This window comes from Leuciscus leuciscus (genome assembly GCF_965113295.1).
Source record: "Leuciscus leuciscus genome assembly, chromosome: 22".
NCBI lineage: Eukaryota > Metazoa > Chordata > Actinopteri > Cypriniformes > Leuciscidae > Leuciscus > Leuciscus leuciscus.
In genome coordinates, this window is record NC_138746.1 from 13,833,881 (window position 1) to 13,861,827 (window position 27,947).

Below are 27,947 nucleotides of genomic sequence, written 5' to 3' on the forward strand. Positions count from 1 at the left end.
GACAGCACTGTTCTGACTTAAAATCAGTAACCTAACCAATAGTGGTAGGTAGGGGATTTGATTCATCCCATTTAATTGAATCCTTTGAATCACTCACAAATAAATAAACAACTACTGATATTGCTCCTTCACAGCCCGCACTCATAAGCTCTATAATTAGACCTATTTGAAAGGGAAAAAAGCAGCCGCTGTTATGGAAAAAGTCTTATCTTTGTAAAAATAAAATAAAATAAAAAGTCCAGTTCTAGATGGCTAGGCCGAGATGCCTGTAGAACATCTAACATTCTCAATCCAAACTCTTTATTTTTCTACAGTTTTAACCAATGACCTCATACACAGGTGTTTGCTATATTCTCATTTTGATTCATCTTCTACCTGTCGGCCCAATTGTTTCTTTGACTTCTTGGCTTCTTCTTACTAGTGGCACACTGCACTGTCCATTAGTTTTTTTTAATATATGTTTTTACTTTGTAACACTCAAGTGGTGAGAACAGGCATACTATGTCCCATACACTGGATACAGTGTTACTGATTGTCTGAATGTGAACAATGAGTTTCAAGAGGCCTAACATTTTCTAGTTTCACAGAGGTCTAAAAGGCCTACCATTTTCTTAATTCTCCCAAACTATTCTACAAAAATATACTGTATTTCTAATCAAATATACTACCACACGCTTAAAAATGGAGAGACGTCAGTGATTTAGGCTCATTTACACTGCGTACACTGCGTAGGCTCACTTTGGCATACAGCACTTGGAAAAAGGACTTGTGTTAAATAAGTGGCCATACACTGACATCTACTGGGCAAAACATGGTAATGCAGAAGTGTCACACCTGGAAATGTCACTCATGTAGTAGCCTTCTCATAAAGTTGTGGGTTGCTCTTATGAAAATGGAGAATGTAGATCGAACAGTGGGCAACATTTTGTCTGAAACGCCCTCTATTGAAGAGCTGGAAGATATATTACATGGGGGTCAGCTGTCCTGTAACCATGTCGATGAAGTGTGGCCTAATTTGTTTTTGGGGGACATGTAAGTGCATTTGTGTCTGACTTCTTTTTGATTTGTTGATTAAAAGAAAATATTAGCCGTTTACTATGTCATTCTTTCATAAACAGGTACATGTCTCATGACAGATATGGCCTATGGAGACTGGGTATAACTCATGTTTTAAATGCTGCACATGGTAAAATGTGTTGCAAAGGAAGAGATGATTTTTATGGGACAACTGTGAAGTACTATGGTGTTCCGGCCAATGATCTGCCTACATTTGATATTTCACCTTTTTTCTACCCTTCAGCACACTACATTAATGATGCTCTCAGCACAGCAGGTGGTATGTACAAACATTTCATTTCCATTTTTAAAATAGTATACAATTTTTTAGGCATGATCAACACTGGTTAGTGTTATTTTATTATTATTTTAACCATTTGAATTATTAATTGATATCTAATAAATGTTTTATGAAAATAGATAGATAGATAGATAGATAGATAGATAGATAGATAGATAGATAGATAGATAGATAGATATATAGATAGATAGATAGATAGATAGATAGATAGATAGATAGATAGATAGATAGATAGATAGATAGATAGATAGATAGATAGATAGATAGATAGATAGATAGATAGATTTGTTACTGTCAGATTCATGATTGTATCTCTTTTCAACAGCTAAAGTGTTTGTGCATTGTGCTGTGGGAGTGAGCCGTTCAGCTGCTCTGGTCTTAGCTTACCTAATGATTTATTGCAATTACTCTCTGGTGGATGCCATCTTGAAAGTGAAAGAAAGAAGATGGATCTTTCCAAACCGAGGATTTCTGAAGCAGTTAATAACTCTCGGCAATGAATTAAAATACAAGGCACAGTCAAAGTAGCTTGGTATTTTTTAAACAAGCATGCAATTCAGAAACCTGTAAATTCAAACATCTAACATTTAAACAGTACTCCTGCAGTGATCAACAACAATCATTATTAACATAATAATAAACAGTTTCTTGTATGTATAATCACAGCTTTGTGTTGTACTTTGGTTAAATGTAGGCTATTTTTAGTTTTTTATTAAAAGCAATATTTAATTACTGAATACCCCCTAATACTGGGCAGTGGGCACAAATTAAACATCAAATACAATCTTTGATATATTTTATATAACCTTGAGCTGATCAGTATGCAAATGCAAAGCTGATCAGCAAACACTGTTACTCTGTTTTTCTTTGTTCCACTATGTACAATACTCCAAATGTTCACAGATGTTGTTCACTCAACACAATTGTCACTTATTGTCCCGTTCTCTCGTCATCGGATGAATCATCCGTCATTTGTGAAACAGATCACAATGTCCATAGAAATGGAACAATCTAGAATGACAATAAGAAACATATATTTTTTAAATAGGTTGGAATTAGCGGCCTAGACGTCAGTTACAATATGTAAATAATAATTAACAAATCTGAGCGCTTTACAAAGTAAACCAGGGGCTATTAAAGTGTCATTATTCTGGTCCAAAGCACTGATGTAGTACAAATACGTAATCACGTGGTGCTTGTTACTTTTTCCCACGCTAGTCAAGATGAGCCAATCACAATACGTGATTAACGTTACTGGTGCAGCCATTTTATTCAATCATTTTATTAAGAATGTCAAGCTGTAAGTCAATTTACATGTCAGGTACCATGCCTTGGAATTCACATATTTAATTCCAATATATTAGTTATATTTTTTCGTGTATAAATGTCTGCAGTAAGAGGAAAAACATCAAAAGATTTGAATGCGACTCAATGGAGGTTTGGACTTTCCGAGCCACCGGGCGCCCCCTGCCCTGGTCATTCACACTATTTGTTGTACGCACACAGGCTTCTATCAACATCGAAGAGCTGAGATGGTCAGCGGTATCTGGTGACCGAGCAGCGTCATAAAGAGCACCTGTTTGTGTGGATCACGACGTGCCAACCCGATTATGTATGCTGAACCCCGGGAAAACAGCAGAAACTAATATTCACGGGAGTAGGCTAATAGTTTGATTTGGGTCAGTTCAGAAGAATGACAGCTCAGAAACATAAACACGGACTCCTGGCTATTAAAGAGTTAGAGAATGTTCTGGACACATGCAAACTTGATCTTACTCCAGTCGACGAGGTCTGGCCGAACCTGTACATCGGAAATGTGTAAGTAGCCTACCGGTACTATAACTGATTATGGGGTGTCGTACCATTAGCTATTATTTAAAGATTTATCGCACGCAAGCTATGTCATTGTGGTTTACATTTCGTTTTATTATATTATCTTTATATTTAAGGATTTGAGAAGATACTATTCTATTTAAAGTGACTTTCAATGAGATTCAATCATAATGTGCATCCTTCTAGTTAAATCAATTCTGCAGTTGCTTCACTTTTAATGCTATAGTGGTTGTCCTGTTACATTACATAACACATTTTCACTTTTTTATAGGGCCATTGCTCAAAATAGAAAAGCTTTGCAGAAAATGGGCATCACTCATGTTTTAAATGCTGCCCATTCCAAGCAAGGCAGCATTGGGGACCAGAGTTATTATGGAAATACAATTGTATATTATGGCATCCCAGCAGAAGACACTTCATCATTTGATCTTAGTGTGCACTTTAAACCGGCTTCTGATTTCATCCACAAAGCTTTGAGGAAGAAGAATGGTGAGTGACCAGTCAGTGATGCTAATGTAATGCAAAAATGCACTGTGGAGGAATTTGAAGTCCATTTTTAAACTAACACTGATTCATAATTGTTAATATAGTTAAGATACAAGTATTTCTAAAACCTTTCCCTGTCATAAATAACCCATAAGAGATAAGAACTCATTTTAAATACAATTTAAAACCATCCTTTTACATCATTTTGAGGACAGAAAAATAAACTTGTTCCGTTGCAACTTGCTGCATTTCCTCTTTATCTCTTTGAATTCCCTTCTAAACCTGATAACAACTTATCTTGATTCTGAAATGCTTTATAATACAGATATCCATATTTAATGAAAATGAAAAGGTTAATTTCAGTAGTATTAGCAGCTCCTCCTGACCATTACGGTCTGTGTTTTTTATCCGCAGGTAAGGTGCTTGTTCATTGCATCATGGGAATGAGTCGGTCTGCCACTCTGGTTCTAGCGTACCTTATGTTGCGTCAGCGTCTAACTCTCCGCACTGCCATCCAAACGGTTGTATTGCAACGTGCAATCTATCCTAACAGGAACTTTTTGAGCCTTCTCCTGGATTTGGACATTCAGCTTCAGAGAAAGCGAATGCTGTGTCCTATTCTCTGACAGAAAAACAACACAAATGTAATGAACACACAAAAGCACATGCATTCATTTTTATAACTAAAGGGTGAAGAGGTAACAAACAATGGTATGTTTACATTATTTATGAGATATATACAGTACAGGCCAAAAGTTTGGAAACATTACTATTTTTAATGTTTTTGAAAGAAGTTTCTTCTGCTCATCAAGCCTGCATTTATTTGATCAAAAATACAGAAAAAAATTTAATATTGTGATATATTATTACAATTGAAAATAATTGGTTTTCAATTTATTATACTTTAAATTATCATTTATTTCTGTGATGCAAAGCTGAATTTTCAGGATCATTACTCCAGTCTTTAGTGTCACATGTGACATCCAGTCTATCACATGATCCTTTAGAAATCATTCTAATATTCTGATTTATTATGAGTGTTGGAAACAGTTCTGCTGTCTAATATATTTGATGAATAAAAGGTTAAAAAGAACTGCATTTATTCAAAAAAATATATATATTTTCTAATAATATAAATCTTCTTTACTATCACTTTTTATCAATTTAACACATCCTTGCTGAATAAAAGTATTGATTTATTTCAAAAAAAGAAAGAAAAAAATTACTGACCCCAAATTACTGACCAGTGTATATTGTTGTTACAAAAGATTTCTATTTTTAAAACATTTGCGTCTTTTTTTTTTTTTTTACTTTTTATTCATCAAAGTATCCTAAAAAAGTATGACAGGTTATGAAAATATATTAAGCAGCAGAACTTCTTCCAACTTTGATAAGGAATCATCATATTAGAATGATTTCTAAAGGATCATGTGATAGACTGGAGTAATGATCCTGAAAATTCAGCTTTGCATATGATGCATAAATTATAATTTAAAGTATAATACATTGAAAACCAATTATTTTCAATTGTAATAATATATCACAATATTACTTTTTTTTCTGTATTTTTGATCAAATAAAACTTTTTGAAATAAATCCAAACTTTTGGCCTGTACTATATATATATATATTATACACAGTCAAACCAAAATGTATCCAGACACCCTCAACATTTCTCACATTATCTCAGTTAATTCGCTATAGTTTAGAAAATGGTAATAAAATATGACAAGAACTCAAATCAGTTGATATTTCACTGGTTTTGACCATCCGTCTGTTAGACTGTCTCACAAATGGTTGAGTAGCTGTCAGCTGTTAAATTTAAGTACAGAATTAGATAATACCAATTTAGGTCAACCAATTACCAAGCAATGCTTAATTTTGTCATGCGGTGTAAAAAGGTCGTATTAGCAATTAAAGAATAAGAAAAAACTTAAGCAAAACATGGTCAGGTCAAAGTGTCTGATACATTTTTGGCCCCAAATTTTACAAATTTTTAGCACCCACTAGTAAAAAAAAATATATCGGTGTCTGAATAATTTTTGGTTCGATTGCATATATAGTTTAACATGTGCCTTTCAGGTTTAGTGTAGGCCATCTTTATACTTTTCCATACATTTACAGGGTTATTTTATATATAATATGAGAATTTAGCTATAAAAACACTTTAATATTGAATGAAAAAATATTTAACTTACTTGACGCCTAGCATGTTTGCATTGCACAGTAAAATCCCCCATGTTAATATGACTAGTGTAACTGAAGAATTATGTTAAAGAATGGTGTTTTTTATGAAAATCTGTTTGATATATTCAAGAACCACAGCACACAAGTGCCACATGCTGCTCACACAGCAAATCATATTTAACAGTGGAGTCAGTATTCAGCATAGAATACCAAATTAAGCAGTATTAAATGATTGAATTGTGGTTGATTATTCGGCTGCAGAGAAAACACTCCCTGTGAGCAGTATTAGCTTTTACGTTGCTTTTGGCAGCCAAATCTGGAGAACTATACGGGCCAATCACAACATTCTTCTGTTGACTCAATCCTAAAAGCCTTGTTTAAAATGACTGAGCAGCACTTCACTGATTTGAGTTTTAATAGCAGAATAATGTGTTTCATTCAGGTCATTGATTCACAGAAGTTCCTTTGTTATCTTGGAGAACATTTACTGGTGTATAAACAGTTTTGTCAAATGCACTGTATACTTAAAACATTTAATTGGACATGAAACTCTATCGACCATGAGCAGGATGAATACTCAATTGGTCACAGTATTTTTTGAAAGTGTAACGCCTGCACTAGTGGATTCATATACAGATGTTTCATGAACAGATACTAACAAGGTGCCAAATAAACTTAATTTGCATTGATTTAAAAAATAAACAAATGTGAAAGTGCTTTGTTTTTGCATATTAGTTAGGCAATTCAATGGTAGTATATTTGTGAATATTTACCTGTATACTAAGTTCATAATATAATTGTGAACATAACTAAATGTAATTTCTAACATTTCTTGTTTTATATGTAATACATTTCCAATCATTTACCTCACATGTTAAGATATATGCAAGTTATGTGTCAGTTATAATATTAACTAGATGACCTATACCTATAGATTAACTAGGGTAGGGTATAACTTTATTCATCTATTCTACTGTACTTTTGCTTAATTTTCCCTTGTGCTTCCGACTTCTTCCAGCAGGGTTCAGTGCTGTGCCATGAAAAAGATCAAATTAAAATCTTGCTGTTTTTTATGCTGTGTCCTCCCATAATATTTTCCTTTTTTCTTTTCATCTGATATCCTTCATATGCTACATTAACATAAGCCTCTTTTGTGCTGTAATAAACATAAAAAACGCTACACTGATAAATAGATTATAGATTCAAACCTGTCCTTTACCATTTGTCAATGACATTTCATCATGCAAATGTAATTTAAGGGAACTGTAACCAACCAAGATTGTAATAGAACAGCATTAACCCACAGAAACCTCGAGGAGAGAAACTAACTCCCCTGGACTGTCGTCACCCTGACAGCGTGACCTGCAGCTGTGCAACCAGAGGAAGCAGGACCCACACGAGTCCCCAGACATACTTCGCTTTCAGAGAACATTCAATTAAGACACTACTTTGCTTCCTGATTAGCTGCTTGGCATACACTGTACGATGATAAATCATGGAAGCAGTTGAGAAGAGAAACAGGCAACAGACGCAAGCAGCTAAGCCAAGTGTGTGTATATATATTCTGCTAAGCGAAGTCATCTCCTGAATTGACTGTGGAGGAACCAGAGGCACAGAGGGGGTGATGTTGATGACCACATTAGTGTCACAAAAGTGCTCTGGAAAACAGATGCATCTGTACGTGATTGCACTGTGTCAGTGTTTTCTCAGGGAAGACTGTCAAGCCTGAGATATCATGGATAAAGAGAACAAACAGATCAGCCCAGCAGCAACATATACTTTGGCTTGAACAAACTGCTTTGAAGAAATAGCAATAGAAAATCATAGCTAAAAACATATACTGTGTAAGCATTTTTTATGTTTTTTTTAAAAAAAGACTGCATTTAATTTATTACACATACAGTAAATATATGTTTTTTATATATTTTTTATATACTTTAAAAATAAAATACTATATATATATACACACTACCATTCAAAAGTTTGGGGTCAGTAAGATTTTTTTAATGTTTTTAAAAGAAGTATCTTCTGCTCACCAAGGCTGCATTTATTTGATAAAAAAAAAAAAACAATGAAAAAAAAACAGTAATATTGTGAAATATTATGACAATTTAAAATGACTGTTTTCTATTTTAATATATTTTAAACTGTAATTTATTCCTGTGATCAAAGCTGAATTTTCATTATTATTATCAATGTTGAAAACAGTTGTGTACACATTTTTTTCAAAATTCTTTGATGAATAGAAAGTTCAAAAGAACAGCATTTATTTAAAATGTCTTTACTGTAACTTTTGATCAGTTTAACTCATCCTTGATGAATAAAAGTATTGATTTATTTTATTTATTTCCCCCCAAAATAAAATTAATTATTACTGACCCCAAACTTTTGAACGGTAGTGTTTAATGTTACAAAAGCTTTTGATTTCAGATAAATGCTGTTCTTTTGAACTTTCTATTCACTGTTTTATAGTATGTTCAATATTACTGTTTTTTTTTATTGTTTTTTATCAAATAAATGCAGCCTTGGTGAGCAGAAGATACTTCTTTATATGATGAATAGAATGTTCAAAAGAACAGCATTTGTTTGAAATAAAAAATGATATATCAGTGTAAACGTGTTTACTGTCACTTTTGATCAATTTAATATATCCTTGCTGAATAAAAGTCTTAGAAATTATTACTGACCCCAAACTTTTAAATGGAAGAGAAAATGTTACTCTGAAGGAAAAAAAAAATCAATCCAATACTTTTAAAACCACATAAGACAAGCATGATTCATGGATTGGATCTACCATGACAATTTGAACTTGGCAAATTTGGCCCACTTAATACAAATTACATACAATGCATTTCCAAATAAAGATTAAATAAAGTCAGTCGGTGTAGTCCCCTGCACTGTATTATTTGATTCAACAGGACAAGGACATTAAAAAAGAAACAAAAGTCGATTAAAATCCTTGAAACATACAGTATTATCGTAATTTATTCGTATACAGTATGTGGTTTCAGTAATAGTAAGTAATAAGCAGATCTTGAGAAGGAACAGGTGTATGTGGCTTTCACACCCAAGCCATTAATTCCTTTTTATTAGCTTCATAAAACCTTAATTACTATGGGTCTCAAAGCTTATTTTACCGGCATGGAAAGAACAACTCTTCGTTAAGTCTTTTCCTGTTTTACACAAGTAGCATTTAAGCACTAACTAAACAGTTTCAGCTGGAGTACAAAAAAGACAGAGTATCTTTGAGAGGGGTATCTGACACGCTCCAATTACCAAACATGTCACCGCACTTGGATGTGCAAAGATCTCACCATTTATCAGAGACTCGCCCTCAAGGCAAATGAAAGGAACATCTGGATTTCAAGAGTGTTTAACCTAGCAGCTGGCGAGACCTCGTGAGATGATGTGTATTTCCCTGCACAATGACTCATGATAAAGATGTATGTGTCCAATGAAAGCCATTGATGACCCACCTTTACCTTCGTCTGCACTGCAAGAGTGAGTTACAGTATTGGGAGTCTGGCCAAGATATACACAATATGTGCAGCCAGAACATGCTCAAAAGATCATTGTCTAGGGAAAGACAGTCTTCTAAAAGCAAACCTGACTGCCCACTAAGACCTGGAAGAGTTCTTTGTATCCAGGGAGGTTTATAATTATACACCATTTAAAAAAAGAAACAGCCTCCAGAGACATATCTGTGGACTGGCTGTCAACAACGCCCCTGACCAAGGAGAGAAGAGCAGGCAATCTGAGAACAAGGGGGAAAAAAAGGGCCACCGGCTGCTAAATGTAAGTTCACAAAAGGAGGGGAGATTTTATAGGCTTTTAGAAAGAAACATTTTGGTATTTTTGAGAGCTATTATGAAAGCTAGCCTCAGTGAATCGCTCACAGCTCTGGCATCGCACATTTTCTTTCCTACACCTGAGCTGTAAACATGTTTGCCATGACAGTCAGGAAAACCTAAGTGGAAAGATATTCCATAAAAGCCGTCAGTATTCATTTTAATGATGTTAAGAGCTGAATTGGAGTGTCAGTGCGCTCTTAGCAACAAGAAGATTTCACAAGCAACAGCCTCAGGTGGGCTCAACTATGGGCTATTTTGAAATCAAGAGGGATGGAGAATGCATCTAAACTGCATATCAGGCATATTAACATGATAATATCCAAACCCTTACTGTAATTTAAAAAATATATATTTTTATTTTTTGGGCCAGGATGTCTTTCAAGGAGCTGTGTGCCTATGAAACACCATCAGTTGCTGAACTGCAGAACTTCCTGTTGAGTGACAGACGGCCCACTGGACATGTCAACCAAGTGTGGCCTAATGTGTACATTGGCAATGAGTGTGTATTATTTTTTCTATTCAAATGGAAATTCATAAAATGCACAGAACTACAGATGTTCTCTGTTTTGTTTTGTCAGGGTTGCGGCACGTGACAAGTCAATGCTGTACAATATGGGGATCACACACATTGTGAATGCTGCTAGTGGACCCCCTCATGTCAACACTGGAGCCCGCTTTTACAGAGACATGTCTATAGATTACTATGGAGTGGAGGCTGATGATTCCTCAGACTTCATCTTAAGTGTGTTTTTCTATCCAACAGCAAGGTTCATACGAGCTGCACTGTCAAAAAATGGTGAGTTGACACATCCTCATGAACATGCTTGATGCAATATTTTCACTATACCACGGGCTAGAATAACTTTCAGCAGAAATATTCACTACTTTTGCCCTGCTTGGGGAATGCTTCATTTTCCAACCTCCCATTGCTTCTCGCGCACTTTAGAGTTCGATCATTTCGACCATAAACTCTAACTCTTACGGGCGCGTTCAACGCATGCGCACTACAACTATATTGTCATACTAGTAGCCTACTAGTAATGTGTTTCCACCTTCGTCAGCCGTGTTTATGTCCATTTTCCCGCTCCCTTTTGATTAGTTTTTTAAATAAGCGCCATAAATTAGATAAACAATTTGTGCATTCTATTCCATGCTCACGTGCAGACGCTGCATTTTCACGTAGCCTAGGCTACATAACGGAAAATATTTTGTTTCGAAATTTAACCAATTGATTCACAAAATGGCTCACTGTTTCGAAGCGATCAAAACTGCAAAAGCTGACGGCACATGCTGGTCAAAACAGTGTAATTGGCTTGCCCAGCAAACACAGAACGTTGGCACAACGTACCCAACCTTCTAACAACATGGCCAAAAGGTTGCTATAACTACGTTGTGTGGTGAAGGTTGTTTAGGGTGACCATATTCCAGGTCATGTCCGGCCGGGATTTCGAGATCGCCCAAAATATCCGCGATTCGGCTTTTGCTTTCTCGTCGCCATTCATTTTGTTTACATGTACACCTTTTGATTCAGTAGTACTGAATTAATTCCGATTGGTTAATCTGAATGTAGTGTTTACATGAACGCTAAAGTGATCGGTTGATGTGCGTGTAAGCATTGCTAAGAAAATTCCTGTGTTTTCGTCTCGATCGGGATCCGTGTGAATCAGAATGCATGACCTGCAAAGCTGGCACGTACGTGTCAGTGTCAAATAACGTAATAATGTAAACATAATGAATGGTGACTGTAGAAAGCAAAAGCCGAATCCCGGGCATTTTGGGCGATCTCGAAATCCTGGCCAGATATGTCCTGGTTAAACAGGACGTATGGTCACCCTAAGGTTGTTAGAGCGTTGTCACAACGTTGACATTAAACCACCGTTCAGGGCCACTGCTTAAGGTTGTGCCAACGGTGTCTTGACAACCACACTGGACTACATGTACTCGTCACTGCCCTGAAGCGCGAAAATCAGACATTTAAATTTCAACCGCCCGTTGCGTTGGACTCATTTGTGTTGTCTCGTTCTTCATCGAGGCAGGATACGTGAGTATTGCGTTTTATTTACGTTACCTCAGCTAATTAGATACGTAATTATTCAAACACAACCTACACATTCATTTTCTAATGTGACTAATGTAGCCTCGCTTGCACTGTTTAGTTTTTCATTTCATTTGTCTGCTAGTCTCATTCGTTTCTTTGCTCCTCTGGATTTGAGGATGTTTCCTGGACTGATTCCGTTTAACGTTACGTTACCTAACTTATCGTCCGGCTTTCGACTACTGTCTGCCATGTACAGAACCGGTTTTGTTCATTAAATGTTCTGATCTTTGCTTTTTATGTTTTATTTATTATAGGCTACTTAAAATAAATTTGTATATTCATTTATTTAGTTTTTTTCTTTTGTCACAAATGTATGACTTTTGGAAGTGCAATTTGATTACCATATTATGCAGTTAGTTTTAATAAAGTTTAATTAACGTAACCTTCTGTAATTTTTACTCTTCAAAGTGTACACTTGCAGGTGTTGATTATAATTAGGCTAATTTACTGATAGCCCCATTAAATAATAATAAGGATAAACAATATTTAAAAAAACTATATCATTATCTAACATCTGACTAATTAAAAATTAACCTCAAAACATAAAATGCTAAATGGGGGATATCTCTAGGCCTATCTAGCATAAAAACAAAAAATGGTCAGAACGTCATCTCTCACAGCCCTGTCGCGTCTTACAATTCTACGTTGTTACAATGTTGCGAGCACGTAGACAGCGACGTTGCCACAGAAGAAATGCAACGTGCCACAGACGTTGCCACAAAGTAAATGTGTTTGCTGGGTGGAACGTGAACATAGATAAAAGGTGCATGAAGACACCTTTTACAAATTACAAATGTTTTTTTATGACAGACAGTGTACTGTAATCTATTAAATCTAATCTACAAATCATTAAATACCATTAATTATGTTTGTGTTTATGAAATTTATGAAATTCAAAAAGTTTCAAAACCAAGGTTTTCGAAGCCTCGTTTGCTGATAAAAAGGTGAGTTGGCCGGTTTAATACATGCTCCAATCCACCAATTCATAAAAAAAAGGTTTTGAAGCTTCATGAAGCAGTGTTTCGAAAGCATCCATCATGTCTAATGGCACTGAATCATTCTTTTGGATATTCTAAAAGTAGCATTTGCACTGTCTAAGTGTCTTGCATTGATTCTGTTCTGTCCTTCAGGAAGAGTGTTTGTCCACTGTCTGATGGGAGTGAGTCGCTCTGCCACTCTAGTGTTGGCCTTCCTCATGATCTGTGAGGATCTTACTCTAATGGAGGCTGTTAAATCTGTACGGCAACACAGGGACATCTGTCCTAATCCTGGCTTCCTTAACCAGCTACGACATCTTGACATAAGCCTAGTCCGAGAGAGGAAGAAAAAACTGGAAGCTTACAAATTGTAACTGAAAACTTGGTAACAATGTGATGAATCCCATTTCAAGAGCATGTCCCTTAAGGGCCTCCTCCCCCATGGCCTTGTCCTAGTTATTTTGGGCCAGATCTTATTTGCTAATATCCATTGTAGTGCAATGGCAAAATTGAAGGGCTTCCCCATAAATAGTAAATAACCTCCACAGGGCAGCAGGGTCACAAAATAAATGGCAGGTTTTTAAATTTCTTCCAGATGAGATATACTTTGAACTTGTTTCAAAATGAGCCAGCAAGCATGTTTGGTTTTTTTATTGGAGTGAAATGAAACGGTTGTGGCTTGCTCTTTATCATGGGAAGGTGGAAGAGCCATGCATGGCTACATGTCTTAAGGGTTGATCCCCTGTAGTGAGTTTCTAATGGTTATCATATGTTCCAACATATTTACGGTTTCTGCTCGAATCCATTGGTGTTGTGACCCATGGATATTGGTGAAACTGATGACCAAACCAAATTGTGATGATAAAGCGTTTAAATTTCTCAGTCTAGTGAACCCCCCCCCCCCCCCCCCCCAAAAAAAACACATTGTGTCCTTTATTTTCTTGTTGCTATTAAATAAATTACACAGTACCTCAGGAATTATGTGGTGTTTTGTTTTTAAAGAGGACATCCACTAATTTTCACCTAATTTCCCTTTGGACTGTGAAGGCAAACATGATTACAGAAGCAGAAAGGTCAAACTAATATGTGTAAATACAAACTGTTCCATGAAAATATGCATTGATTTCTACTCATAACACATGCAGTGACTTAACACAGAATATAGAGCTATATCATTGATTCCAGAGATAAAAAAATAAAATAAAATAAATTTACAGAAAAGCTCCAAAAGACAAACCATTTCGCCATATATATCGGATCTGTGGTATCTGCTTCTGACTAACAAGACAGCCTTTCGGACCTGTCAGTCTTATCTGGCCCAGCCTGTGTATCAGAGATGAGTAAGTACTGAGTCATCAGTCTTGAGAAGAAAAACCAACTAACCAAGATATCAGTGAAAATCCAAAGCTTCACGCTACACCTGTGCCTTTAACTATGGTTCAATTTATGTAAATGATGTAATCAAAAACATGAAAACATATGTTAAAAAGCCGGTCATTTCAGGTCAATGGCTCGTGATAAAGGACTTCTTGCTGATCTGGGAATCACTCATGTTGTAATGTAAACTGTGCTGACAGACCGCACCACATCAACACAACACAGGTATAAGTTAGTGTGGAGTCGAGGCTTCAGATCACCCACTGTTTGATTTGAGACAGTATTTCAGCTTTATTGCATCCTTCATTAAAGCTGCACTCACTCAAAATGGCAAGTCTGACTTCCTTGAACTTTTACTGATTAATTTAGTCAGTGATTGTATAAGATCTAAAACAAGCAGAGCAAAACAATAAATGGAGCAGTGCAAAAATCAGCAGGCAGAACAGTCATTTTAATAATATGTAAATTCTAACCAATGTCAGACATGGAGGCTCTTTGTTTTCTGCAGGGAAAGTGCTGGTCCACTGTGCAATGGGAGTCAGTCGCTCCGGAGCGTTGGTCCTGGCCTTCCTCATGATGCGTGAGAACCTCACCCTCACAGACGCCATCATCACTGTCAGACTGAACAGGGACATCTATCCCAACTCAGGCTTTCTAGAACAGCTTTCTGGACAACCATTGAAGATACCAGGAAAACGTACGTTATATGTTTGAAGAAAAAAAATATAGAATTTCTTATTTTGTGACAATCACTAAACACAAAAAAAAAAAAAAAAATTAAAGAGGTGTGAATTCTCACTAAGGCTGCATTTATTTAATCAAAAATATTGAATAGTAATATAAAATATTACAATTCACAAAAACTGTTTTCTACTTTAATATATTTTAAAATGTAATTTATTCCTGTGATATCAAAGCTGAATTTTCAGCATCGTTACGCCAGTCTTCAGTGTCACATGATCCTTCAGAATTCTAATATGCTGATTTGGTGCTCAATATTTTTCTGAAAACCTTGATACATTTTCAACCTTGAAAAAAAATCTTGACACCAAATTTTAAACAGTATAGTGTAAATAATGACTAATGTTTTGATGCACGCAAGGGACATAAGAGTATGCAGCTTCATATCAAATGATCAATCAACTAATGTGGTATGGCTGTAATACCGTTTCAACAGAAAGATGCTAAGAGCAGCATTGTGCCACTATCTCAGACATGAAGTATGAAGATCACCCCCACAGCCAGATATTTCTTTACATTTTCTACATTACAAGCATATGCTAAAACATATTTAAAAGGAGTATATAAAACAATGTCGGTCGGAAATATAGCTAGCGACACTAATGTTTTTGGAACATATGTGCTGGAATGATTTGAAATTCATGAAAATTAAGACCTCGTCTCACAGTAATAGAGCTGCTTTTGTGGAAAAGAAAGAAGATTTCAAGGTTGAAGGAATAAGTGAACCTGACAAAACAGTAAAAGGAATTCAACATCACCAATTTAATGACTTCCCTGTCAAGGTGAGTGATGGTGGTGAAAAAAAACATCCAGTGCTGATGGTTTTGAAAACCATCCCTCTCCGGAGATGATTCATGTGTCCTTTTCACATATCTGGGAAGCGAAAAGCAATTACCATTCCATTTGCAGCGGCCAAGCTCGCATTACAGAGACTGTGTTAAACTCGGTTCAAAAAAGAAACACCTTTTGGATTAAATTACAAGCACAGCTCTACAGAGATTTCCTATTTTTGTCAAATTTAGTCACTGGGCGCCAGGAAGGACAGCTGCCTGTAGGAGGGCTCGCAGCAGGCAGTGTAAGGAGGGAATAATTGGCTGGTGGAATTGGGCCCAGGCTGTACTGTCTCCTCTGGGACAAAAGTCAGATTCACTGGCCTTTGACTGAAGCTGCCATCTTCCTCCCTTGTATCTGTCATGATCCACAAACATGACAACACAAGCATGGTGTGTGATGAGAACATGATTTTTTTTTTCATTATGAATATTCAAATCTGCATAATGATGTGATATGGGCTTGGGGTATATCATTTTCTCATGTTGATTTTAAGCAGTTTTTAAGGAGAAACATTGCTGTGCACAGATATACAAACAAGCTTTTCGTTCATAACAGGGGTTTAGGCAGACAGCGATGTACCCCTTTTCATATTTCTGGGTTTGGAATAAATCATAAGAACTTCTATATACATACGTGCAAGACCACATCATACACAAAAGTTTACATACGCCTTGCAAAATGTTAATTTTAACTAAATTAAAACAAAATTAACAAAATACGTTTTTACACATTCCACAAGAAAAAAAAAGCTGGATGTTTTAAAATTACCCCATTCGAAAGTTTACATACCCTTGATTCCTAATACAGTGTATCGTTACCTATGATCCACAACTGTTGTCCCTTGTTTGTCCTGAGCAGTTAAACTGCAATGTTCTTCAGAAAAATCCAGCAAATTCTTCAGTTTTCCTGAAAACTTTTTGAATTTGAAGATCAAGGTAAATTGTGCTTAATTTGTCCTCTGGGAAACATGTAAGTATCTTCTGTTGCTTCCGAAGGGCAGTAGGCTACTAAATGAAATATATATATATTTAAACAAAATAAGAAAAAATTTAGACATCTTCATCCTGTTCAAAAGTTTTCACCCCACGGCTCATAATGCATCGTGTATATAAACGTTCTTCGACAATTAGCCTAAACAAAATGTATAAAAAATATTTCTGCAAAAAACACTAAAAAAGAAACATTCAGGGTCAACTGAATGGGTTTCTTTCACGCCAATGTACATATAACCGTGTCGTGAGAAAACAGCTCTCCGTCCCTCAAGCGATCCCACTGGGGTAGGCTAGGCTACTCTCTTTAGACTATCATGTTTTTGAACAACGTTATAATAACTATTAATGTCTGTTTTAGTTAGCTTGCATACATTGAACATTTCCATTGCACAAAAGGTTTGTCCGATTATTGAAATATTCTTCACACACACACAAAAAGAAGAAATTAAGAACCGTTAACATAATGGTTATTTTGTTTGTGTGTACGGTACTTAGGCTACTATAACCAAAGTCACTTTAAGCTTCTAAGTTTTTACTGTATAAAGTCTTTGGTATAACTATTAAACGGAGACCCGATTTCTCACGTCATCATCACAGCGACCGTTGGCGATGCATGCTCACCTTTATGCAAATGATCAGCAAAGTGGAGCGGCGACAACCAATGGGAGTGCAGACAGCGATACCTGTCGGATCAATCGCCTACTAGAAATTAAAGTTTGGCGATTTAATAGTTTTAATCACACTGCAGTGAGGCAGCAACAGTACATGCATCTTGACTAGATCAAATACCTGGTGCTGTGTGTGTACAGCAAATGTGCCACTCCCCTCATCAGCTCCTGTTACTAAGGTCAGAGAACTCAAATCAATACCCTACAAATTCCATTTCAAATGTGCAGCCTATTCTGGGCCAAGCAAACAGCCGTGTCTACTTGATGCATACGGACCACCCCAGGCTGTTAATATTGGAGCCAAGCACCAACACCATTAGGGGGGCAAACGTTATATTTTTTTCATGTTTACACAATCATTTATACACTAAGTAGGATATTTTGGAAATCCAATCTTGTGTTTGAAGAGAGGGGAACAATTGTTAAAACCGCAGGCGCAGGGAATAGAGGCGGTTCAGGCCTAATCCTGAGATTTCAACAGGCCCTAACCATAGTAAGCAAAGTTTCAACAAACCAGCCAATAAAACCTATTTGCATCATCTACTGAAATGTGACATCTGTTTTGACAGTATTTCAGTAGTCACATCAGTATAATCATGCATTCTTACAATCAAGTTAAGACACTGAAATCCAAGTCTTCAGTGTGTTTGTCTTCAGGCTGAACCACTAGACTGCAGATAAAAAAGAAGCTTTGACAGCTTAGTTTACAGGTCCATTATTAGCTGCATTAAAACCATACTAACAGGCACAAGACAAACACATTAAAACAAGACACATTTACATTTACATTTATGCATTTGGCAGACGCTTTTATCCAAAGCGACTTACATTACATTATCCTATACATAGGTATGTGCAATCCCCTGGGATCGAACCCACAACCTTGCGTTGTTAACGCAATGCTCTTACCACTGAGCTACAGGAAAGACAAATGTTAAATGACATTTCTTTTTTTCCTTTCTCTCCAAGGAATAAGATTCATATTGTTCAACAATGGGAATTGAAAATTAAGATGGCATCCAAAGAACACTTACACCAGTGAGGATTCATTCAGAAAGCGACTGTACATGAGCATTTGTGGAAGAACTGGAGGAATGGCTTTGGCCAAGATCAGGAGCTGAATGTATAGTAGATCTGATCCATACCTATATTAGTTAAAAAAGAAAAAGCTACTATATCAAAAGGTACTATGTCAAATAGATTAACATGTAAAAGGTTTATCTGAAGTTATAAGTGAGGTTCAATTATTTGCTTCGACTTTAGACGGATTGCAACCATCTTGAAAAACAAGGTACAAAACGTTCTCAATGCGGCAGAGGGGACACGGAATAATGTTGCTAATGCTACCTAGGCTTGAACATTGATTACTATGGAGTGGAGGCAAAAGACTATTTTAAACCTCTCTGAGTTTCTCTACTCTGGAGCTCATTTTATTGACCATGCACTCAGCAAAGCATAAAGTAAGTAAAGAGAAACAGGGCACGTTAAATCTCTTTAGATAAGAGGGAAGTAACAGGCACTCTAGGACTCAATCAAGTGAGCCCTGTAGAATTCAAATGAGATGCCCAAAAAGCAGAACTGATGGAGGCAAGTGTTACTGATGCAGATTCTCCATAGAGAATAGCGCCCTCTTGAAGATTAGAGCTGACCTATGAATTCATCACTAATATCAGTGATTGAGATACATTTTGATATGTGCCGATACAGTAAACTGAAAAAAAAAATGGAAGGTGACCTGGAATTGAATAGGATTGTCTTAAATAGTTCCATCTCTGTACTTCAGGCTTAAAGCAAATGTAAGCATTTTTTTTACCTTGAACTTTAGGTTTCAAAATAATGCTGATGGTACAGCGACTAATAAAGCAAATGGCTTCAGTTTCTTTCCCACAACAGTCCCGTCTCAGGATAGCATCAAATAAATACATCTCATGGCAGGTAAGCTTTGAAATTTTGCTCTGCTATAGGTCTCTCTGCTCTGATAGTCTATACTGTCAAATATATATTATGTGCAACATGGCCTATCATGAACATTTCATTACACACATAAACATTCAAATGCTTTAAAATCATTTAGTTTGTCAACAAATGCACATGTACAGCTATCCACAGCACTTACGACAGCAGTATACTTACAACACTGAATTCCACTGTCGTAACACAAATCTACATACAGTTGCTTTAAATCCAATTAGTTCAACATTTAAGGCATGGTTGAAGTTTATTGATAAAGCATAAGGAAATATGCAGCAATTTCTTTGACACAGCCAGCATGTTGTTTAGCTACGTAGTTTCTGGGTATTTAATGATTAGTAATGTTTGCACAGCAGAATAACAATAAAACCTTTGCTAGAAAAATTTAATATTTGTGCTTTACAGTGTACTAGAGCCAAATACTATATTTGTTCATTTATTGCTATGAGGCACTTGTGTGCAGTTGAACTAGTGTCTTCCAGCTAAATTTGCCCATCCTCTACAGTCAAAAGCACCTGTTTCTCTATTCAGCAGTCTCTTAATGCACTTAAGATTGTTTCCAACCATGACAAAACATCTGAAAATCTGTTGGCTGTAATAGATCCTTTCAAGAAAAGTATAAAAGTCACGATAAGCTTGAGATCATGAGAGCATGAAAACAGAGTCCATACACACTTTTAAGTCTGTCAGTGGCTCATCATAATTTATTTTCTGCTAAAATGTACAGCATTTAAGTGACCGACTAAAAAGGTAACTCATAAATACAGGACTGTTGCTCTGTTAATTAGTACAGTCAGGATATCCCTCTTACGTCAAACTGCCATTCTGTACAGGTACAAAGGCTACAAAATAAGCTATACAAACAGACACGATACAATTTACCTTTTTACATGCCATCTGTTTTGTCTATCAACAAGGCTACTGCTCTACATTTCAGTAAAATATAAATCAGATGTGTTATAAAGATAAAAAAAATCTACAGATGGAATGAAAATGTAAGTTTAAAGGCATTTCATAAAAGACCAACTTTGGAGTAAATTGACACTCATAATAATTTTGCAACTTTGCCCCATCTGAAATGTTTCTGTTTGCCCTTCCCCCTTGATTTAGATTTCTACATGTACAAATACTGACATTGACTGTTCTTTGCTATTGTGACAGAAATTGCTTTAAATTGTATAAAAACAGAAAGCTGCCTCAGGTAAAGAAACTTGTTATAAAGTAACAAATTATACACAATTAGCAATAGAACCTTCCAAGCCGAACATGACGATTTTTTTCAAATCTTTACAGTATTAGAATCAACAAAAATAGAGTTTAATTTTTCCTTCCATATGAGGGAAACCTAACCAAGGCCATACATTTAATATAAAATTGCTTGCTATTAAGCACAACACTGTACAGTACTACTTTGATGCACTGTCACTAACAAAGACGTTATAGCATGCTAAGTATAACCTTACATTTAAAAAAATATAAAAGTAGATTTACAATAATTTAAATAATATGAAGGCATGAGTACAGACTTACATATATAACCTTGCGATTGCTAAAGGTACATTGAAAAGGCTCTTTTGTCCAAAAACATACAATGCAGGCACATTTAAAGGTTCCATAATGCAGGTTCCAACTTAAAGAAAATGTAACCTCCATTCAACTGCAATGCAGTTCAGGGGAGATTTATGCTTACACAATGTTACATTTTAAATCTTATGCTGTAAGGCTTCCCATAAATAGGGGAAAAAAGCTAAAATTTAGCCAATAAACAAAACTTTTTTTGCATTCTTACCAAGTGCTGGTTCTTTTAGAAAGATCCATAAAAGCGAACATTAACCATGAAAATAAGAACAAACTAAATACCTCAAGTCAACTAGCTGACTTTGCAACATCATGACCCTTTACTTTCAGGTCGTTGATTATCGTCTCATATAAGGCCCGTTTAAGGGTTGTTTGGACATGCCGGTATTCACATAACCATGATGACCTGCTGGGCTGTACATCATATTGCCATGGGGAGGAGCCTGCATGGGCTGCTGTGGGTAAGGCTGGGTACCCATCATGCCCATCTGCATAGAGTACTGTGGAGATTGATTCATATAGGTAGGATTGCCATGGTAGCCACCGTTCATCATAGGCTGCGTCACTCTGTAAGTGTTCATCGCCATATTGACGTTCGCCATATTGACGTTCACCGAGTTGACGTTGTATGCCGGAGCGGGCATGAGGTTCACCCCCATGTTCATCCGCGATGGCATAGCCAGCGTCCTCCCAGGAGCCTGCATGGCTACGGTCTGAGGACCCCTACCATACATCTGCTGCTGGTGGTGGGGCGGCAGAGGGGCCGATTTGGAGCGGATGGACATGGGGTGGTGATGGTGATTCTTAGGGGCCATTTGCGTTTGCAGTCTCTGAGATGGGGCCAGGTTCATGTTGGGTGTACCCATGTTGCGCTGCAGCATCATGGGTGGTGGAGTCATATTGGGTGGAGGAGTCACAGTAGCCTGCGACTGAGGACCTCCACCGGGTTGCGACAGAGAAACCAGCGCAGGATTGTGAGGACCGAGCTGCGTGGACAACGAGCCGCTGTTATTTGCATAGGATGAGATGGAGTGCGAGGCAGAATGGCTGAAGGGCAAGGGGTGGTCCATGATGGTATTGGTGAGTTGCTGTAGCTTATGCAGGCTGAATGTAGCTGATGGTTGACTATAGTGTCCACCTCCATACTCTCCCTGGCTCATTCGGTCATACAGACCAAGGTTGCTAGAGGGGTTGTTGGATTCTGGGATGTCAGACAGCTGCATGGGTGGAGCGAAGCTGGCCGGCATGGAGCAGTGTGACAAAGGTTGCTGGTACTGGTGTTGTGGGTGTTGGTGATGTTGATGGTGCGGATGATGCTGGTGATGGCTGTGGTGGTGACTGTGGCTATGCCCGTGTCCATGCCCATGGCTGTGCCCATGTCCGTGCGGATGGCTGGGCTGCCTCTCCGGCACACAGCCCTGCGGAGACTTCACACTGCATCCCTGAGGGGAGCTCATGCTGGTTTGCTGGAGCATGCTGCAAGCGCCAGTATTGTTCACCACAGGACCGGCCATCTGCTGGGACACAGCACAGCTGCTCTGACTGTGGCTGCCACCGGAGGAGAGGTTGCCATAGGAACAGCTGCTCTGGGAGGAGGCGCCTGCTCCTGCTCCCGTGCCACAAATGCTGTTACCCAGCGTGGAGTCATAACTGCTGGGATTCTCGTAATTCTCAGTGGTGCTCTCAATGCTACCTAGGTCACTGAAGCCACTGTCCACCACCTGCTGAGAATGGTCCGACACCGAGGGCACATCCATTATTGGGCTGGTCTCCATGTTGTTATGAAGCGAGTGCACCGAGACGGTGCCCTGATCGGGGCTGATCTGCGTGTAACCGCTTTCTAAAATGGACACCGCTGGACTATTGACTGATCGTACAGATTGGCTCGGGTGAGAATGGACAGAAGACAGAGGGCTGCTGTGATCTGACTGCTGGCAGTCATCCACGGGAGTCATCTGAGGGCTCTGCTCGACGTGAACATACCGCTGTAGGCTGTGGCAGGCCTCTTGAGTCTCCACACAGTCCTGAAAGTGCCTCTCTTGCTCAGATTCTTGAGTGAGAGACTGCACAGCTTGAGCAGTCTCCATGTCAAGCTCAGGGCAAATGTTATGGTCCTCTTTTATTGCCGGAGTCAACGGGCCCATATGCTTTTCTTCAGGCCTCTGACTGTTATCCTCTTCCTCGGTTTCCGAGTCTGGAGGATGATCTGAGTCCACAGTGTCTCCCTGTTGCATGCCCAAGCTCACAAGAGTGCTTTCAGACGGAAGCTCCTCAGAGCAATGAGGCGGTGGCTCCATGGGGCTCGGCTGCACTTCAGGATTTTTATTATTATTAATAGTTGAAACTGGCTCTGGGTCTTCAGTAAGCTCTTTTTCTGTTAGTGGCACTGGGTCCTCTATTCTTTGTTCATGGCTATCATCTTCATCATCTGCATCGTGATCATCCACATGAGATTGTTCTGGCTCTTCATCCTCTTCCTCTTCCTCGTCTCGTTCACCCGAGCCCTTACCAACCCTGCCTTCTGGTTCACCCTCTGGCTTCAGGTCCTTGACCTCCTCTGCATTTAGAATTGACTGTTCAGCATCATCTATTGGACCTGATGTGGTCTCATTGGTCTCATCAGCACAGGGAGAATTTTCCACCGTGTCAGACTTGTCTGTCGACTCATCTTCATTTAGTTTGTGAGACACTGGTGGCTCTGGACTGTGGGGCTCTGAAATGCAGGTGTCCAGTTCTGTGTCCTCTGGCCTGGGCTCTCTGAAGGACTCAGATGGTTCTGAGAATGAGGCAGGGCTGGCATCCTGCTCCTCCTCTTGCTCCTGCTCCACTGTGACCATTGGTGTCTCAGGCGGTGTGTAGAGGTTGAGCTTAAAGCCCATTTTGCGCTCCTTTAGTCTCCATTTGGGAGGGCCTCGTTTGACACCTTTGGGCCAGCCTTTCTTCCGTTTTACAGGTCGAGGATTGTCCTTTTTTACTGCTTCAGAAACACCACAGAATTTTTTTTTACATATTAATTTATCTTTCAATTATGCAACAAAAGCAGTATGCTGTAAATGTTAACATGTATGGCTTTACCTTCCACATTCCCTCCTTTAGATTGATTTGAGTGATTGTCATCTCCATGTCTCCTTGGCCTTCCAGGCCGACGCACGGCCACTCTCTGGTTTTTCTCCTCTTCCTCATCCTCGCTGTCGCCCCTCCTGCTGGGCTGTGGCAGAGGACTTTCTACATCAGAGTTTTCGAATGGCTCATCTAGCACCTCTGTTCTCTCCGAGATGGTTTCGGTCGTGACACTGCTGTTGATTCGCGTTCTTCTCCGCCCTCTCTTCCGTCGCAGATTTGATGCCCGCTAAGAAAAAAACAAATACATTTAAGGGGGCTATTCGCTTAGCAGAGAAGTGCATGTATGTTTGAGAACAACTTGCGCTTGAGAATGGAATAAATACAGGGAGATGTCAAAGACTGTTAGACTTAACAACTGTCATAGCAAGAGTTGGCCACTTTTTTGTTAAATTGTCCCTGGTGCCCTTTAATCCAAAAAGCATAGGTTTGGAGGAGACAGATACGGTCAAGGGTGATGCTAAACATAGGGAAATGTGGCTGCGTTGTGAATGGGTTGCTTCATGATCTAAATTCAAAAGCCCATCATTTAGACCACAGTGCCTACACCACAGGCCATTCATTTGGAAAGCTTAGCCTGCCCAAAACCCCAAATGAGAGTGTGCTGAATCAAGCTGACCGCAAGATCCTCACAACATACTCTCCCCCAGGCATTCTGGGACAGCAGTACCCCCAGTGCAAATAATCTGCAAGATTACTTGGTGATACAGAATCAAGATTTCCCACACAAATCATGAAAGCAATATTACTTAATTATGGACTTAAGGACTGATGGAAATTTCTGACAGATGGAGTGTTTTGGATCTTTTTTCCATCCTACTAAATATGCTTCCTAAATGCAAAAGGATTTTCAATGTGAAGAACCATGATACAAAGAGAACTAAATAAAAAATGCACAACCAATGATTCTGATATTTACCTTTCGCTTGAGCCCCTGCCCAGACTGGGACTTGATTGCATTGTCTTCATTACCATCGTCGCCGTTGTCGTCATCGTCATCATCATCCTCATCACTGCTGCTGTCTTCACTCACTTCAAAATCTTTCCCAGTGCTGTTTGCAAACAGTGGGTCTGAGTATCTTCTGCTAAAGTTCTTGCACTTGGTTAGCGGAGGTCGTGTGCTGGTGTAGCCCATCCCCATAGTCAAATTCCTGATTGATGCACTACAGTTTGCACGACGATCTCTTGCCTGTTATTCCACAAAAACAGAAATATGAGCTTATCTGAGCCGCTTGTACAGGCTGAAGCCAAGCAGACCAATAACATCTCAGTTATCTACACTTTGCTTTTACAGTGCCCCTGCAGAGCAGAAATTGTCTCTTGATTAGCCATTGATCTCAGCAACATTTATTTTTAAGCAGATATGGAAGATTACATTTCATGGGACATTCAGAGGCATTAATAATACAGAGCTTTGATTTAGGTCACTCAGGAAGCTGGGTTACTGTTGGAAGTGCTTTCAGCTATCTCTGTGAACTCACCCTGAACTCCTGAAAGGGATAAATTTAGCTCACTTTTCACACAAGCATCAAATTGTAGCTAATAATGCAGAGCTGGGGAAGGAACGAGTTACCTGTGCTCATCGTGATCTCCTTGATCTGCCAACTGAATAGGTTTCAATTAAAAACAACCTCTGATTTTAGAGACGCCGACCAGAACAGTCTTACCAATTATCATCACCTTACCAATTATGTTTGAGTTCAGTATTATGCAAAAAGGTCAGGTTTTGTCAGAGGCCAAAAGGAAGACTAAAAGGGCATTTTACAAAATCTGCTGTGTCTGTACTGCAATATCTGCAGCAAACATTAACATAGCAGACAGAACACAGTCATTTGATGCAAGACAGCTGTAATAGTAAACTGGACTGCAAGTCACCCTGTGGAACATGCTGATCAAGCTGTATATGCCAGGAAAACCACCTAGTTGTTTGTTGCATGTTTATATAAAGTAGGGTTGCAGAAGATTTAATCACTATGGATTAAGCAAACATTTTAAAGAAAAAATGCAGACTTCTTTGAGCTCTTTCGACATTTGAAACTGTATAGGTATACCTATGTTGATGCCATAATAGTCTGATCTGTTCTTTATTTGTGGACGAGTAAACAAGAATGAATGATTTTCCTAGAAAACAAACCTGAAAGCTCTGAATATAAATCATTATTGAAACCTTATAGTAGTGGCTGCAGCATAAGGCAAAAACGTGATTTTACTTATTTATTTGTTTGTACTGGCTCAAAAATTCATTTGTAATGTAGAATTTAACGAGAAATCCCTCATAGTCTAGCTTTAAATATTAGAACACTGCACTGGACAGACAAACAATTAAGACAGGGTTCACTAAAAGCAGGTGTGTTCAGTCCCTGATCAAATCATCATTAAGCCTACCTGTGCCATAGCACTCTTCAGCTCCCCCGGTGGGCTTTTGCAGACTGAAACTGGAGTCCAGCACAAGCAGTCAGGGTCAACCTCATGAAGCCTTGGCTTCTCTCTCAGTCTATCCATGTGCTCCTCAATCAGCTGATATCTTCGGATGATTAGAAACCTAGACAAACATGTTAGGAAATGTATTCAAAATGCACATATCTTGTCTGATGTATGATAAATTGTAATTCAGTATTAATGCACATGCAAATAAAGCCAAAACTGTATTTACCCCCCTCCCGTCCTTTAGAGATGATAAAGTACACTGAAAGCATGTGAGTGAATTGTCAGATTGACAGATACCACCACAGTCAAACCCACCTGCCATCCTGGAAATCAATCATGTTGAGCTGCTGAAGTGTGGTGGCGATGTCATGTGGACACATGCCCGTGGCTCGGCTCATTCCCCTGATGCTGACACTCTTATCTGGGTGGTTGTGCAGGTACTCCAGTATGACACTTTTCCAATAAGCCAAGTAGGACAGACGACCCAGATCAGATAGAGGCTTCTCTGGGGAGCCAGCCTGGCCCTCTAGCCTGGAAAGTAAGTAACCTGGAAAGACAGGAAAAGAGACAAAGAGAGGAGAAAAGACAAGATTGTTTATGAGTATTGTTTTTAGATCGGGTTTGAGTGTCACTTGGACAAAACAAATCAACACAATCACAATTTATGAATGTGTTGTAATGTTTTTATGCAGCTTAATAAAGGCTAGGAGGCATGATATTTGAATATTTTACATTTAAACAAAATACAAGCTTCTTATCAGAGACAAACTGTTAATTTTAAGGAATTGAATGATTATGGCTTTGATTTCGATGGCTTAAGACTTAAAGGGATAGTTCACCCAAAAATGAAAATACTGTCATTAATTACTCACCATCATGTCGTTCCAAACCCATAAGTCTTTCGTTCATCTTCGGAATACAAATGAAGATCTTTGAGGAAATCTGAGAGCTTTCTATCCCTCCATAGACAGCTACGCAACTGACACTTTGATGAAAAAGTTCTTAAAGTAATTCCATAATTTTCTGAGGAGACTCGATTGCTTTATATCAGGAATGGGCAACTTCAGTCCTGGAGAGTTCAGCTGATAAAACCCCACCTGCCTGAAGCTTTCTAGTTACCCTGAAGACATTGACTAACTTGTTCAGGTGGGCTGGTTTGGAGCTAAACTCTGCAGGACATTGGCCCTCCAGGAACCCAAGATGCCCATCCCTGCTTTGTATGATGAACAGTTTGAATTTAGGCTTTTATTCACATATAAACATTGATCAGCGAACATGAACAGAAGCCCAACGCACGAGAACAAACCTCTTGCGGACGCTCAAACATGCTGCGTAACAAGAATGAATCTCATTGGTTCTCGCACGTTAAGCAAACATGCTTGAGCTTCCGTTTACCACAACTGATGTGTGAGTTGATGGATATTTATATGTGAATAAAAGCCTAAATTCA

The 27,947-nt window shown here is 38.3% G+C and overlaps 4 protein-coding genes across 12 annotated transcripts in view; 3 read left to right on the forward strand and 1 right to left on the reverse strand.

Moving 5' to 3' along the window:
- The first annotated feature begins 840 nt into the window (after window positions 1-840).
- On the forward strand, window positions 841-2,014 carry LOC309487144 (dual specificity protein phosphatase 13A). Its single transcript, XM_082154681.1, has 3 exons — window positions 841-1,032; window positions 1,119-1,336; window positions 1,683-2,014. Exons 1-3 carry the CDS (start codon window positions 887-889, stop codon window positions 1,883-1,885), a joined length of 567 nt encoding a protein of 188 aa, XP_082010807.1. The 5' UTR covers window positions 841-886; the 3' UTR covers window positions 1,886-2,014.
- A 652-nt stretch (window positions 2,015-2,666) lies between these two features.
- On the forward strand, window positions 2,667-7,818 carry LOC309486305 (dual specificity protein phosphatase 13A). Its single transcript, XM_082153541.1, has 3 exons — window positions 2,667-3,175; window positions 3,462-3,679; window positions 4,091-7,818. Exons 1-3 carry the CDS (start codon window positions 3,051-3,053, stop codon window positions 4,300-4,302), a joined length of 555 nt encoding a protein of 184 aa, XP_082009667.1. The 5' UTR covers window positions 2,667-3,050; the 3' UTR covers window positions 4,303-7,818.
- Window positions 7,819-9,305: 1,487 nt separating this feature from the next.
- dusp13a (dual specificity phosphatase 13a) lies at window positions 9,306-13,681 on the forward strand. 2 transcript variants are annotated; one of them, XM_082153582.1, is made up of 4 exons: window positions 9,306-9,658; window positions 10,085-10,213; window positions 10,293-10,510; window positions 12,943-13,681. In XM_082153582.1, coding segments are annotated over exons 1-4 (570 nt in total). In that variant the 5' UTR covers window positions 9,306-9,656; the 3' UTR covers window positions 13,164-13,681. The 2 variants fall into 2 exon arrangements, with proteins under 2 accessions (XP_082009708.1, XP_082009709.1); XM_082153583.1 differs by lacking the exon at window positions 9,306-9,658 and adding an exon at window positions 9,759-9,947.
- A 6,366-nt stretch (window positions 13,682-20,047) lies between these two features.
- Window positions 20,048-27,947, reverse strand: part of kat6b (K(lysine) acetyltransferase 6B) — a 44,536-nt gene continuing 36,636 nt past the window's right edge. For 7 of the 8 annotated variants that reach the window (XM_082154179.1, XM_082154175.1, XM_082154182.1 and 4 more), the window contains exons 13-17: window positions 26,813-27,044; window positions 26,456-26,612; window positions 24,990-25,259; window positions 24,026-24,299; window positions 20,048-23,927 (exon numbers count right to left, since the gene is read on the reverse strand). In XM_082154179.1, the coding sequence (XP_082010305.1) occupies window positions 21,289-23,927; window positions 24,026-24,299; window positions 24,990-25,259; window positions 26,456-26,612; window positions 26,813-27,044 (3,572 nt within the window). In that variant the 3' untranslated portion in view covers window positions 20,048-21,288. The remainder of the gene's footprint in view (window positions 23,928-24,025; window positions 24,300-24,989; window positions 25,260-26,455; window positions 26,613-26,812; window positions 27,045-27,947) is intronic. The other variant, XM_082154181.1, reaches the window with a different exon arrangement.